The 14,324-nt window shown below is 36.1% G+C and overlaps 2 protein-coding genes across 4 annotated transcripts in view; one reads left to right on the top strand and one right to left on the bottom strand.

Annotated features, from left to right (window-relative positions):
* The first annotated feature begins 310 nt into the window (after positions 1–310).
* IntS6 (integrator complex subunit 6) lies at positions 311–7,568 on the top strand. Its single transcript, XM_077439697.1, has 13 exons — positions 311–542; positions 751–828; positions 2,556–2,795; positions 2,870–3,050; positions 3,122–3,375; positions 3,658–3,831; positions 3,963–4,115; positions 4,234–4,461; positions 4,541–4,948; positions 5,019–5,219; positions 5,476–5,953; positions 6,036–6,335; positions 6,403–7,568. The coding sequence occupies exons 1-13, from the start codon at positions 426–428 to the stop codon at positions 6,660–6,662; spliced, it is 3,072 nt and encodes a 1,023-aa protein (XP_077295823.1). The 5' UTR covers positions 311–425; the 3' UTR covers positions 6,663–7,568.
* Positions 7,569–7,743: 175 nt separating this feature from the next.
* The window catches only part of LOC143917840 (estradiol 17-beta-dehydrogenase 11), a 37,474-nt gene continuing 30,893 nt past the window's right edge, over positions 7,744–14,324 (bottom strand). Inside the window, exons 3-7 of one of the 3 annotated variants that reach the window (XM_077439440.1) lie at positions 11,446–11,570; positions 8,831–8,941; positions 8,512–8,759; positions 8,325–8,441; positions 7,744–8,244 (exon numbers count right to left, since the gene is read on the bottom strand). In XM_077439440.1, coding sequence (XP_077295566.1) covers positions 8,052–8,244; positions 8,325–8,441; positions 8,512–8,759; positions 8,831–8,941; positions 11,446–11,570 — 794 coding nt within the window. In that variant the 3' untranslated portion in view covers positions 7,744–8,051. The remainder of the gene's footprint in view (positions 8,245–8,324; positions 8,442–8,511; positions 8,760–8,830; positions 8,942–11,445; positions 11,571–14,324) is intronic. The other 2 variants (XM_077439442.1, XM_077439443.1) reach the window with 2 other exon arrangements.

The raw sequence follows: 14,324 nt of genomic DNA, 5'->3' as shown, positions 1-14,324 counted from the left end.
AATTTTAAAACATGCGAAAAAAATTGCAACGCCCAGTGGAAAGGAGTTGCCATATAAAATCGATAACAAAATAATAAACAAATGAATCGAGAAAAAAAAACAAAAGAAAAACAAAATGGCTATGAAAATGGACACGAGTCGCGCGCGTCACTACTAAGGACACAGAAAAGCGTTCGGAAAAGCGGAAACGCAACAGCTGAAAGGTCCGAACGACGACACGCCACTTCCACGTCTGAACGCAATCGCTGAACGCGGCGCTCGCGATGCCGCGATAGGGAGAGGGGGGAGGAGGAAGGCGGTGGCGAGCGGAGAGGGAGTGCAGAGGAGTCGTGGTGGGGGTCGCTTGTTCGGCCGCATGTAAATAGTCGTCCGGGGTTTGGCGCGGCGAGCGGCACGTGCGAGCGCGGCGCCGCGGCCGCTCCGCCATGACCATCATCGTGTTCCTGATCGACACGTCGGCGTCCATGAACCAGCGCGCCTACCTGGGCGGTCGACCCACGCTGCTCGACGTGGCCAAGGGCGCCGTCGAGACCTTCGTCAAGGTACCCCTCCGCGCCCCCCCCCCCCCCCCTTCCCCTCACCCCCCCGTCTCCCCTCACCCCCCGCCCCGCCCGCACTCCCTTTGAGGTTATGGCTGCGCCTCGTCCCTCGCCCCCCGCCCCCCGCCCCCCCGATAACCCTTCACCCTTCGTTCACGGCCCGTTCTCACGAGTCAAATTAATGTGTGTCGTGTTGTGTGTGTGTGTGCAGGTGCGCCAGAAGTCGGTCGAGTCCCGCGGTGACCGCTACATGCTGCTGACGTTCGAGGAGCCGCCGCTCAACATCAAGGTGCGTTCGAGGATCCCCTCCTCTCCTCTCGCCTCGTCTGGCCGTCGCCCCTCCCCCGGCCCGCTCCGCGCCGCGCCGCGCCGCTCCGCTCGCCGAACGCTCCGCGCGCCGCGCATGCGCCGCGCCACCTTTCAAATCAAATCGGTCGTTGGCCGGAAAAACGCCTCTCTTGCGGCCCTTTTATATCCCGTCTATATTTTTTATTTTCCTTCCTTGTTTTATTTCTTCGTTAGAAATTACGCGCGAACACACACAACGTGTGCTGCTCCAATTTTATTTAAAACAAATGAACCTTTTTTTTTTTTGTACAAAACAATTGAATTTTTTGTTTACAAAATGAGTCATTTTCTAAGATTATTTAATTATTTTTTAATCTGCAATAATAATCGATAGTTTATTTAAACAATATATACACATGCGTATATAATACACTGATACCGTCAGTTTTTTAAATTTAGCATTACATTGTAGTCAATTTAGGTTGCTAAAAAATCTATGCAGTCAGCTGTTGCCACATCACTGTGAACTGTATACCCGAATACTTCATAATATTTTCTTTTGTTTTTGAATTCGATTAATTCATTTTTTTTTAATTAAATTTATTGTTTATCAGTTATTTTTAAACTAGGCAAAGACGCTTATAATCGATAATTTTAATAATAATAATAAATAAGTACATCGATTTAAATTTTCCTTTTTATTATATTACTATTTCTCATTTTCAGTATTTCAATTTTACATAATACGTATGTATATCAAAAATTCGTCTCCACTTATTTATGTCTACACAGGGTCATATTTACAGAAAAAATTACAGCCTTCAATAATCTTAATAGTAAATGAAATTAATATTAAGTGATAAAATTGCATTTGAGGAGATTCGTTCTGTGTTAAAATTTGTTTAATGTTTTGTAAGTACAATGAATTGTCATGAAATGTATTTTGTTTTTTTATATTACAATTCGCGATTTGTCAATAAATAAAATAAGCAAAATATTTTTTGCAAGAAAAAGTAAGCGGGGACAACTTATCCACAGAGCTCAGATACCTGAGACGATAATGGAAGTGTTTTCATAACAGTTTTGAAAATACATAAAACCAATTTTTTTCAACTTTATTTCTTTTCATTTTTGGGGCCCCTTTCATGCACAGATCAGGTGCCTTGTATATGCTGCTCTCTCCCCTCAAGTTGACAAATCTTGCATATATGTATACATACATATGCACAAATTTTAATTATTAAATTTAATCTATTTATATAATTTTAAATAAAATAAATTCTTCGAACTAGTAAATATTTTTATATATATATATCATCTAATATATAATTTCGAAAGAGATTTTGTATGTATGTAACTATTGTTGCTTCATAGAATCCGTGACGTTAAATTTAATAAAAAAAACAAATGAATATTCAAATAAATTTAATATTAGATTGGCCATGTTTAATAGTTTTATATTACAAATACCGAGCAAAGCCGGATATAACCACTATTTTCATATATTTTAACAATGTTATAATTTCAAATCTCCGATATTGAAAATTGTGCAATAATTAAAAAATTCCTTTGTTTCTTACAGAAGGTAAAACATAAATATTTAATCAACTTTTATAGATTTATTTTGTAGTTGCACGTTTTGGTAACTTTCTTTCCGAGCTACTAAAAAACTGCATACTCAATTTGATTGCAACTTTCAATTTCAATTTCTACTCAATTTCAATCTAGGCGGGATGGAAAGAGAATCTGGCGACATTTATAAACGAACTAAAAAATCTGCAATGCTTTGGAATGACCACAATGGGTGCCGCTTTGAGACATGCTTTCGACGTGTTGAATATCAATCGAATGCAAACCGGTATCGATACTTATGGCCAAGGCAGATGCCCATTCTATCTGGAGCCTTCGGTGATCGTTGTGATTACCGACGGCGGAAAATTGACCAGCAACGGTGGCGTTCAAGAAGACGTGAGTTCAATTCAAATAAAATAAAGATTTTCGTTTTAATTTATCACGACTGATATAATAATTGATCGTTATAGTTTAACCTGCCAATGAATTGCCCGATTCCTGGCTCGGAATTAACGAGGGAGCCGTTTCGTTGGGACCAAAGATTATTTTCCTTAGTATTACGTCTATCTGGAACACCTGCTGTCGAAAGAGACTCTGGTTTAGTGCCTTCAGATTCATCACCTATCGATGCTATGTGTGAAGTTACAGGAGGTATGTGGAGATGATTACTGCTACTTAGTATTGTTACTCAGCACTGATTTTTTAATGTATTTATGTTTCAGGTCGTTCTTATTGCATCACTTCACACCGCATGCTGATGCAGTGCATCGACAGTTTAGTACAAAAAGTACAGAGTGGAGTAGTAATTAGCTTTGAAAAGTTCGGAGCCGATCCGCCTCCAATCGAAGGAACCGGTGGACCCGGCAGTCGAGAAGACGGAACCATAGACGATACGCTTATTAATTCAAATCTGGGGAATGATGTTGACAGAACTGATGGCTACATGGATAACATGTGTGACAATGATAAAAATGGAGTGAGTAATATGTATTTAATTGATGATGAAAGGCTTGAAAATTATATTTTTCGATATGTATCATTTTATACAAGAGCCAATTGGAAGTTGTGTGAAACCTACATATATCAGGCCCAATCGTATATATGATCACATTAAATCGAACTCGACAAGGTGATCGATTGAAGTCTTAAGTCTTTATTTAACTTGTTTCTTGAACTGACAGTTCTTAGCTCATGTTATTGATATATTAAAATCATATATAATTTTCACTTACTAAATTTTAATATTGTACTATTTCAGACTCGATGGAACAACGGTCAAACATACGCTCAAGGCCCAGCCCAATCATCCACAGCGTGGCACTCTTGTCGTAAACTCATCTACGTGCCACGCACTGCAACTCAAAAAGGATTCGCCGTTGGGTTTTGGCCCATACCAGAATCGTTTCGTCCTGATCCCAATGCTACTTCATTGGTAATTATTTAATTCAATATATGTATAGATTCTGCTAACGGGGGTTGAATCCTTTTTTGCCGAAATATGTCTTATTTATTTATTTATTTATTTTTAGTTCATATATTTTAAATGCTATGTGAATATTTCAGACACCTCGATTAGCTCATCCCTCTGTCAAGTTCACGTGTTCTTCACAAGAACCCATGGTAATAGATAATCTTCCATTCGATAAGTATGAATTGGAACCTAGCCCACTTACTCAATTCATATTAGCTAGAAAACAACCAACCGTTTGTTGGCAGGTAAATATTGTATATGTTTTATCTTTATAATATATTTAACAATGTCAATTATATTTTTCATCTGTTTTATTTTGTTATGGTTTAATGAATTTGAGGTACATGCATATCGTACTTTCAGGTATTTGTCGCGAATATTAGTAAAAATTCAGATATAGGTCATCCGTTTGGCTATTTAAAAGCAAGCACTAATCTTACATGTGTTAATTTGTTTGTGATGCCTTATAATTATCCAGTGCTTTTGCCACTACTCGACGACCTATTCAAAGTGCATCGGTGTAAGCCGTCACCCGAATGGAAGCTAATGTTCCAACAATATCTTGATCGGATGCCTTCTTATTACGTTACGGTAAGATTTTTATATAATGTATGATTTTAATGCAATACATCTGAATTGATATTATTATTATTACAATTTTCCGTTTCAGCCTTTGAAACGTGCCCTCACTAAGATGGGTGCGCCATGTCAATTGGTCCAAAGCTTAGTGCCTGACTCGCAAGAAATTTCTCTTAGCTATTCCGTATTGACCTATTTGAAACGTATGAAAAATCAAGCCAAAGTTGAATTCGACAAGTTGTGTAACGATGTTATAAACAAAGTTGCCGCAAGTACGGCTCTCGTTAAAGGCGTCGAAAGTGTAAGAGTCAATCCGAGAACTCCTTTGAAGAAGGATTTGACCACTCATCCGTGTTTGCAAGATAAATTTACAGCGCTGCGAGACCAGCTCAATGAATTCGGCGGCTATGTCGTAGGCTTATCGAGAAGTCGGTATAAAACGCATGCTCACACTTACCGAAATCCTTTTGATATACAACGTCGAGATCTTTTGGATCAAGTGAGTTGATTGGTTTGTATTTGATGTTATGAATTTTGATTTTTGTTTTTTATCGTCGATTATTTCATAGGTTGTTCGGATGAGGGCGAATTTTCTGCAACCGTCTCTCGCTCTCACCAAACTGGTCGATGACGATTCGTTACATTCTATGCCGATCGCTCAAATGGGCAACTATCAGGATTATCTAAAGCGGATGACGCCCCAATTACGAGAAATTGAATCGGCACCAGTTAGACAACACATGTTTGGAAATCCATTCAAGATCGATAAGGTATTTGACGGTTGACGAATGTAATACTGACATTTTCTCTTTTTTCTTCAGATTCCATATCTGTCATTGTCATCATTTGTACCTCCATATTCACCATGTGAAAATCGATGTCTATCCAATTCTCTAAATTTCCTGCCCATTTTACGTAATTTTCATCCACTGATTTCCTTAATTCATCCGTCCACTTTGCTTTTTATTGTTGACTTTTTACAAATTGATTTTAGTTAGCTTTTTTTACGTTCATGTCGTTTTTTAGCGTATGATGGTTGACGAAGCTGATATCGATTTAGTCGGTGGTGGAAGTGGAACTGGAACACGTGTTGGCACTAAACGTCCAATAAGTCCAATGGTTGCTGGAGAATTAGGCGTTGGAATAATGAGTAGGACACTGCCTAAACGGAAACCAGGACCACTGCCATCGCACTTCACTGCAAGGCGACCTTTGACTCCTACTCCACCTCCTCCACTGCCACCACCACCACCGCCACAACCGAAACCAGTTGTCGTACCGTTTGAACTGTCTATAGGAGTATACAACCGGTCTCCTGAAGTTCCGAGCCCATGGTCACATCCGACCAATGGTGAAGTTACATCTCCTACGATAGAAAATATGATACCCGCTATTCCCGACTTGGGTTCGAGTGGAAATATGTTTTCCCAGATAGCGTCATATCAACCTATGCCTGCTAATTTGAATTCTCTCCCACCCGTTGTAAAGCCGATGCTTAACGGAGGTGATTTGATCGATTTTTATTTTACATTAAATTTTATTTTCTTTTTATTGCTAATGTTTGTGTTTCTATTTTTCGTTAACAGATAGTTACCTTTCGGTTGGTTTGAAACAACCGCGTTCTCCGTCTCCACCACCACCTTCTGGATTGCCATCGTATAATATAAGCCAACCAATACTGCCAGTTTTCACTATGACTGATGATCAACAAGAACGACAAATAAGCATGATTTTACATGAGGCGGTTACCGGTATTAAGAAAAATTCTCATAAGCCGGTACCTCATCAACCGCCACCGCTTACTCGGAAAGAAATCGGTGAGATTAAACGACATAATGTGAATATTAGATCTCAGGTGTACAAAGCTATCAGACGCCCTGGAAAAGGTATATTCCGTTCAGTGTATATTGGATTTTTCTTTTGGTATGTGTTTTAATTTTTGATTATTTTCAGACTTTTCAGAATTGTTCACTCAACTTAAGATGTTGCGTGGAGGTGTTATAATGAAGCGAGAGGTGCTGCATGAAGTGATAGAGGAATCGCTTCGTTTTAAACGAAAAGGTCTTTCGAAACTGCTGCAACAATTCGTAGCCACCATGGAAAAAAATGGGAACAGTTTAGTTCCGGGATCGCATGTAGCCAAAAATGACTTTAGGTACGAGTTACACAATGTTAACCCTCCTTACGCACCTCAAGTCAATCATCACAGCTAAAATGCCTATTTTTTTAAATACATATGATCTGGAAGTGCATCGTGAACTTTTTTTTATCGAAAGACTATTATAATAATTCAGAAGTATAAAAAGTTATAAATGAAATCTGTTAGTCCTTAATATGTATAAATAAAGCCAATTAGACATAATTAATTTAAAACTTCAATTGCAGTAGAATATTTTAGTTAACGTGACCATGAAGTGAATGAAATTGTGATTTAAATAGTAATTTTATAGTTGACTATTTGGCATTTTAAAAATGAAGTGTTATATATTTTGAGCGAGTTACATAATTATATATTATCAAATTGCAAGATGAAATTGAGAACAAAAAATTATATTCAATTTTTTTTTTAAGTATACCTTTCTAATTAAGTCGGTGTATTTTTTACCTTGTTTTTATTTCTTTGTCTTTCAAACTCTGCTGTGAACCATAAATCCAAAATTAGTGTGTGGATAATTTACATATTGTGGTTGTTGATTTTCTGCATCATGTGTTGAAGATTTCTGTGTATTATTAAATATATGTTTTTAAATATCTATAAAACTATAAATAAAAACATTTTACGTTATAATTGATCACTGTTTTGTTAACCGGTTAACTAAATCTAAATTATCGTTGGAATCTGAGCCGCCTAGTGCCCCAGTGACGTTGGTTCATGTCATAGTGGACTGTGTTGTGTCACCGAGTGTCGAATCATCGATAGACCATTACATATGTATACTCTTGGACAAGTTTGGTGATCATTGAAGCTTTAATAGTGATGAATTAATGGAACAGAAATATGTTCGGTATACATTTTTTGGAATACCACTTCGATTATAGGTTAAAAATTTAACAATACAATAAATCTTTAATTTTACTGTAAAATGCCAAATATTTATTACACATTGTTATATTTTTTAAATTGGAGTTTCATTTCATCCTAATAGGTTATGAATTAGTTTTTCGTTATGGAGACATCTATGCAAAAATCTACAAAGCTGTATCATTTTCTTTATTCTATGACTGCTTGGTTTAAAACCTTGGTTGGATTTTTATTTCACAGTAATCAATTTTTATGGAATATTACACTGAATATCAATTATTTCTTATATTTATTTATTAAATATTTCATACAACTATAATATATACATACAAACATAAAATTACATTTAAACCGCTTTGAATAATTAAATTACATACTGCCCATTTCGATTCTCATAAATTTAATTTCTTTTGGACAACAATTCTTTTGAAATTAAATATTTATTTACAAAGGTAACTACGTATTACAAAAAAAATATAATTTCCAAATTAAATCTTTGAACTGTACATATGTATAGTACTCATAAGGCACTGTATTTTTTTTATCTCATACAGGCTTGTGGAAATTGAGGTGACTAATATTAAGGTTCTCTTTCCATAGCAGGTGTCCTTTTAAAGGGCATTTGACTGTCCATTTTAGCACTTCCATTACTACCGTTACTTTCCACAACGGGCACAGATGGAGCCAACTTCACCGGAGCTGAACCGTGCTCTGGCATGGCATCTGGAACGAGTCTACGTAGGAAACCAGACACACAACCCCAAGGAAACATCCTAGAATTACATAAAAAAAATACGATAAATAAAAAAATATACCTAATAACTAATGCAACAAGAATGAAATTCAATTTTACCATTTGAGAGCCAGCATCAGTTGCAAATAGCCAGGTATTATGACAAACTTCTCGCTGCCACGGATTGCCAATACGATACGGTCGGCCACTTCGTTCAAATTCAACGGCGACACAAATCTAACAAAAGAATGTTCGATTACTAAATGTTAATTTTGTACTTGCTTGACAACCGAAAGAAGCTACGAACCTGGAGTGAACATCTTCGAACATTCCCGTACTGCGGATGAAGAACGGACATATGGCCGTGGTGCGGACACCATCAATGCCCATAGCTTCTAACTCTGCTCTCAACGCCTCATCGAATCCCACAGCGGCGAATTTAGAAGAACAGTAATCGACTAATTTGGGCACTCCAACGTGTCCTGCTAAGGATGCTATTGTCACCAGGTGGCCTTCATTAGCTTTGACCATCTCCGGCAAGAAAGCTTTTGTCGTCTGGAAATGTGAACACAATGAATACATAGCATCGAAATTTACATATGTCGTTTACAAAAGATTGATTTTACCCAAAAATGTGCCAAAATGTTGACATCGAACGTCTTCTGGATGAGATGATCCGGCGTTTCCAAGAAGGTCTTGCCGGAGACTAGACCGGCATTGTTTATTAACAGCGATACCTTGAAATATAATCATATATGTTTACTTATAGTACGTCATAATAACTTTCAAAATGACACGATTCTCATATTTATAATCCAAACAATGTCTATTGCAATATAATTACATAGTTGGTATGTTTGAAAATCACTTACTATATAATAGTAAAATACCGCACTACTAATTTATTGGCTAGGCATACGACAGTTACAGGTTCGTTTATACCAGTACTGCACGTAATCAGCAGTAAGAAAAATATTCATATGTTCCGTAATGTGCATGTGACGCGCTAAACAGTAGTAACCGACACGATTAAAAGTCTATTTATATTACTATTTTCATAATTAGATGTTACGTATGAATGGCATTTTGATCTCTCTTCCATTTGGGCCTCGCAGGGTTGTTTTGCATTTACAGCTGGTTTTTATATATTGCTGCAGGTTGTAAATACAAGACATTCCCTATGTTTTTTTTATTAAATATTTTTGCTTAATCTGCTATTGTTTTTTTATGATTATGTGTTTCTGACTGTATATATATTTTTTTTCTGTATATTTTCGACCATTGTGGCGCATTAGGGACTCTTGTAATGCCACAATGGTCCAAACTTAAATTTAAGTAAATAAATAATCCAGTGCACTAAAAATACTACTTCTATTCATACTATACAGCAGCGCACGTTCAGACATGATTTGGCCGAGTGCAAGGCAAAATCAGCTTACACATACATTATAGAGCGCGATGATACGGTGCAATATTGCTTGCGTCGTATCATCGAGTCAATATTGTCACAATATGAAGTATCGTTAGTACACACGCACTTGCAAACTATAACGTCATGCGTGAATATTTCCACAGTGGACGAAGAAAATCGGTTTTGCTTGATACGTTACCGTGACATGTCCTGCTGTATAGTATGAATAGATCGTGTCGGCTACTGCTGTTACATCTACGTCACGTAGGTATTACGGGACATATTAATGTGTCCATATAGAATGTACCAAAGAATATTTTTCGTACTGCTGTTTATGTGCAGTACTAAAGATTCATCCATTTTCTTGATTCAAATAATTTCGAAGATGACTTTATTCTCCAATATGTTATGCTATTCACAATCATCATTCATGCATGATTCACTATTGAATGAAGGCCTCTTTAAGTTCAACATTCAAGTTAGTCTAACCTCGTCTTCCTTATACATATACCCCTGACTATCTTACATCTGATCTTCTAGCCACATATGACATATCCCACATGTACATATGTACATACAAATACATATACGTTTACATATCTATTTTACGCATAATAATATATTTAAAACTCAAATAATAATTTACAGCACGCACATTTTTCTTTTTCTTGAGGTCTTATGATATATGTACTTCACCGATGTATGTATGACCCAAATAATAAAATACGAAAAACATTAAAACGTACAGTGTTCACAGTTACGTGGAAGTGAGCGTTTTTCGAAGGGTCTCCTTGCATCACATCGATATCATTTTGATCAAATCCGGCGTGACGACCTAAGTTTCTCAATTTTTTCTTACCCGAAACAGTTGCGCAAGCCAACTTTTGTACATTGAAGATTATAAGCATTAGTTATATCACAAAAGTTACACAAAGTCCCGAAGCTTCTAAAAGTTTAAGCCTACATTGATACACCCTATTATTGAATTCAGAACTCATCATCATCATCTACAGCCACTCACCATCCACTGCTGGATGAAGGCCTCTCCAACACGCTTTCACTCGTCTCTATTTTCATCATTTTCATCTCACCCCACACATTTTCCTAACTTTATCTAACCATCTTCCCTGAAGTCTTCTAAACCCTTTTGCATTCTCTCGGGTACCATTCTAGGCACTTCTTTTGTCCACCTTTCTTCCATTCTTCTAGCCACGTGGCCCGCCTATTGTCATTTCAATCTCTTACTATGTCCACTACCCTTGTCATACTTCTTAGCGGTGTATTCCGCTTCCCGTATTTCCTCGTTATGCCGAGTTTACAGCGTTCCATACTTCTTTGATTGTATTGGACTTTATGTAGAATCTTGGCGTTCAATGCCTAAGTTTCACATCCATACATCATCACTGGCAAAACGCATTGATCGAAGATCTTTTTCTTCCGGCAGAGTGGCATTTTTTATTTAAAAACAACATTCATTCGTCCAAATTCACTTCACCTTAATTTCATACGTCTCTTTCTTCTTTATTACCGGACATGTCTATCATGTGACCTAAATATAAATAATTATTTACTACTTCTTCTATTTTATCATCCAATGAAATGAACTGATGTACTTTAAATACGCAGTCATATGTATGTATATGTATATTCTTAACAATCAATACTTTTTCTAGAACATCCAAGAATCAAATTGCGTTAGGTGGTTCATTTAAAAAATTGCATCTTCGTCTTGCTATTTTAGAAACTTTTCAGGACTTTCCCCTAGTAATCTACATACATATGTATATGTAGTAGGAGACTAAAGAAGATTATACGTAAATTAACACTCACCGATCCACAATCTTCTCGAACTTTATCTGCAACTTTGTAGACCTCATTACGATCTGCCAAGTCCACGACGTAGCTATGGCATCGACCTCCCAAGGCGGTCACCAACTTATGGGTCTCATCAACACCTGGAAAGTGAATTAAAAATAAGGTCAAACTTTTGATTTCATTTACAAAATGTTACATATCGTCACACGTGAACTGGATCTTGCTTCAATAAATCGCTCGCGGCAGTAATGGACCACTACCGCATTTTTAGTCTAAAAAGCCATTCTCATTCGTAAAACTAGTTTCGTTTCATACTCGTGTAGTGTGTACAGTAATCGAGAAACTTCCAAGAAAGTATCGATGGATCATAAACAATGGTATCTATGTATGTATCTACACATGAGCGCATCGAAACGTGCAAGAAAGTTCATACACAGGGATAAGTCGGTCAAGAACGATATGGCATTAGTCCCTTGAGGGCAAATACACAGTGTGTCTATTTGCGAATCAAATGCCTTGAAACTTTTATGTCCTGAGCGTCCGTTGTCTACATACTTATGACTTCCTTTGTATATGTATATATGTAGGTATAGAAGGTGAGCAAGATTTAATTGTTCTGTTTGTATTGATCTATTATCAATAAGTCGAAATTTGGTTTGGCTAGCCATAGTGATGACCCAGGACCGGGGATTCTCGTAGTGAATAGATAATAACCAGCAGTGTTGACTAGTGGTTAGCATATTATGCTTTCGAGCGAAGTGGTCACAGTTCGATTCCAGGTCGATCGTTTCCTTTCAGAGTTTGCCAATTGTTCTGATGTTCATTGAAACGGTTCCTGTAAATTGGCATCTTCAGTATTATGTGGTGAAATTCAATTCAAAAGACCAATTTTTAAGCAATACCGTTGTGGGGGCTTTACTACGTGGATTATATGGGTAAACGGACTATTTCGCACATGGCGATCTCGCGCACGACAATCGTTGCCATGAAAATTTCGAATGCGGAATATCTGGCACTCGAATTCTCGTTAGTGAATCTCGGTGGGTGGAATTTTCGAGTACCAGATATTCTGTGATCGAGATTTTAGTGACGTGTGCGAGATCGTCATGTGCGAAATAGTCGCCGAACGGATTCGATCGTGTCGGTGTGTCCCACTTTACTTCCTTACCGTCTGTTACAATAAAAAGTCGTTTCACTCGCTTCGACCCCTAAGGTTTGTGGCGAGTTTCTTTTTAAGAAAATTTTCTACTTTCATTACGTTCTACTGTATGGTGGTTGCGATCAAATTTAACAGTCAACTTCTTAAATATACGACATTCAGTTTTCAGTACAAAAAATCTTTCTTTAAATAATACTTAATACAATTTAAATGAAATAGAATGTTTTCCAAAAGTTCGTCCAGGAAACAGTATCTTTAATGTGCATATGCTTTTTTTACAAACAACATATGTACATATTTATGAAAAGCATTTTATTATAAAAGATCGACGTTAGATGGATCCTTTTCGTCGTTGTCTATTGTCAATTTTTTATAAAAACTATTATTTTTTGCTGTTTTGCTTTGTACATTAAAGGAACGGTCTATTGTTATTTGAAAATCATCCGTCCAGCATTACTTCCTTTATTTTCCAAATGGCAACGGAAAAGTCTGATTTTCCATTCAGAATATTTAGCTAAAAGTTTATTTGACTACTAGGTACTTGTTATAATGCAGTAGCAACGTTTTAAAATTGAATATGTTCAATAAATTTTGGTTAAATTCGGTCGGGAATCCGACTGCAATATAATTGTATCATGAAAGTGAACGAAATCTAGTATATAATATCGAAAGAGACTTTGTATGTATATTTGTTTGGTTCGTAGAATACGTGACGTTAAATTTAATAAAAAAAAAGAAATGAATATTCAAATAAATTTAAATAAAATAAAACTATTCAAATAAATTTAATAAAATGTTTACTATTAGATTTGTTATGTTTAAGCGGTTTATATTACAAATACCGAGCGAAGCCTGGTAAAAACACTAGTGACTGTAAAATAAACATATTTACATATAATATCGCAATTTCAATGCAAACGTTGCGTTTCTCAACCGGATTCTAAATAAATTTGAAGTTTCCAATATCCTTGTACATATGTATATGTTTTTTTTTTTTCGATTTACACAATTAAATCTACATTGGGATTGGAAAGGGCGTGATTTGCATATTATCAATTAAGGTAAAAAACTAATCAAGGTACGATCAACGTTTGATGATTTCACAGTACATGAACGTTAACATAAAAAAAACACAACATTCAACATACATAAGTACTCGATATAAAATTCTTACATAATTAATTTTAAACGGTCCTTATTAATTTTCGAACTTGTATTTCGTAGGTACGTATGTATGTACTTTCCGGAAAATCATACATACAAATCCAATTATTCATTACTGGTTTTATATCTCATTAATCTGCGAAAATGCTTTGTGTAAATATATTTTTGTTACTTTTCTATGTAGTATACATATGTACATTGCGTACATATTTACGTCAATAAACTAATCAATAATACATATCGTAATAAAATTTCATAATTTTAAATAAACGAATAATAAGTTCAGATATCGTCTTATTTATTATAGGTATATTGTTTGCTGAATTATTGCGTATGGCAAACACTCAAATTTAAAAGACGACTCTTGTGAAGCCACCATTAAAAAATTTAGTACTTTTTTTCTCGTTTAATAATAATAAAAAAACGCGCAGAAATATGACAAATTATCAATTGATTTTGCAACTGTTTTATATTTTCCCATGATGCCATCACGAGTTGCTTTTGAGCGACACCTGAAGGATTAACTTTTACAAATATAAATGTATGAAATGAGGACGAATGAATGCTGTTT

This window comes from Arctopsyche grandis, chromosome 10 (assembly GCF_051622035.1).
Source record: "Arctopsyche grandis isolate Sample6627 chromosome 10, ASM5162203v2, whole genome shotgun sequence".
NCBI classification, from domain to species: Eukaryota; Metazoa; Arthropoda; class Insecta; order Trichoptera; family Hydropsychidae; genus Arctopsyche; species Arctopsyche grandis.
The sequence above is the reverse complement of the archived record's forward strand: the minus strand, read 5'-3'. Positions and strand labels throughout refer to the sequence as shown.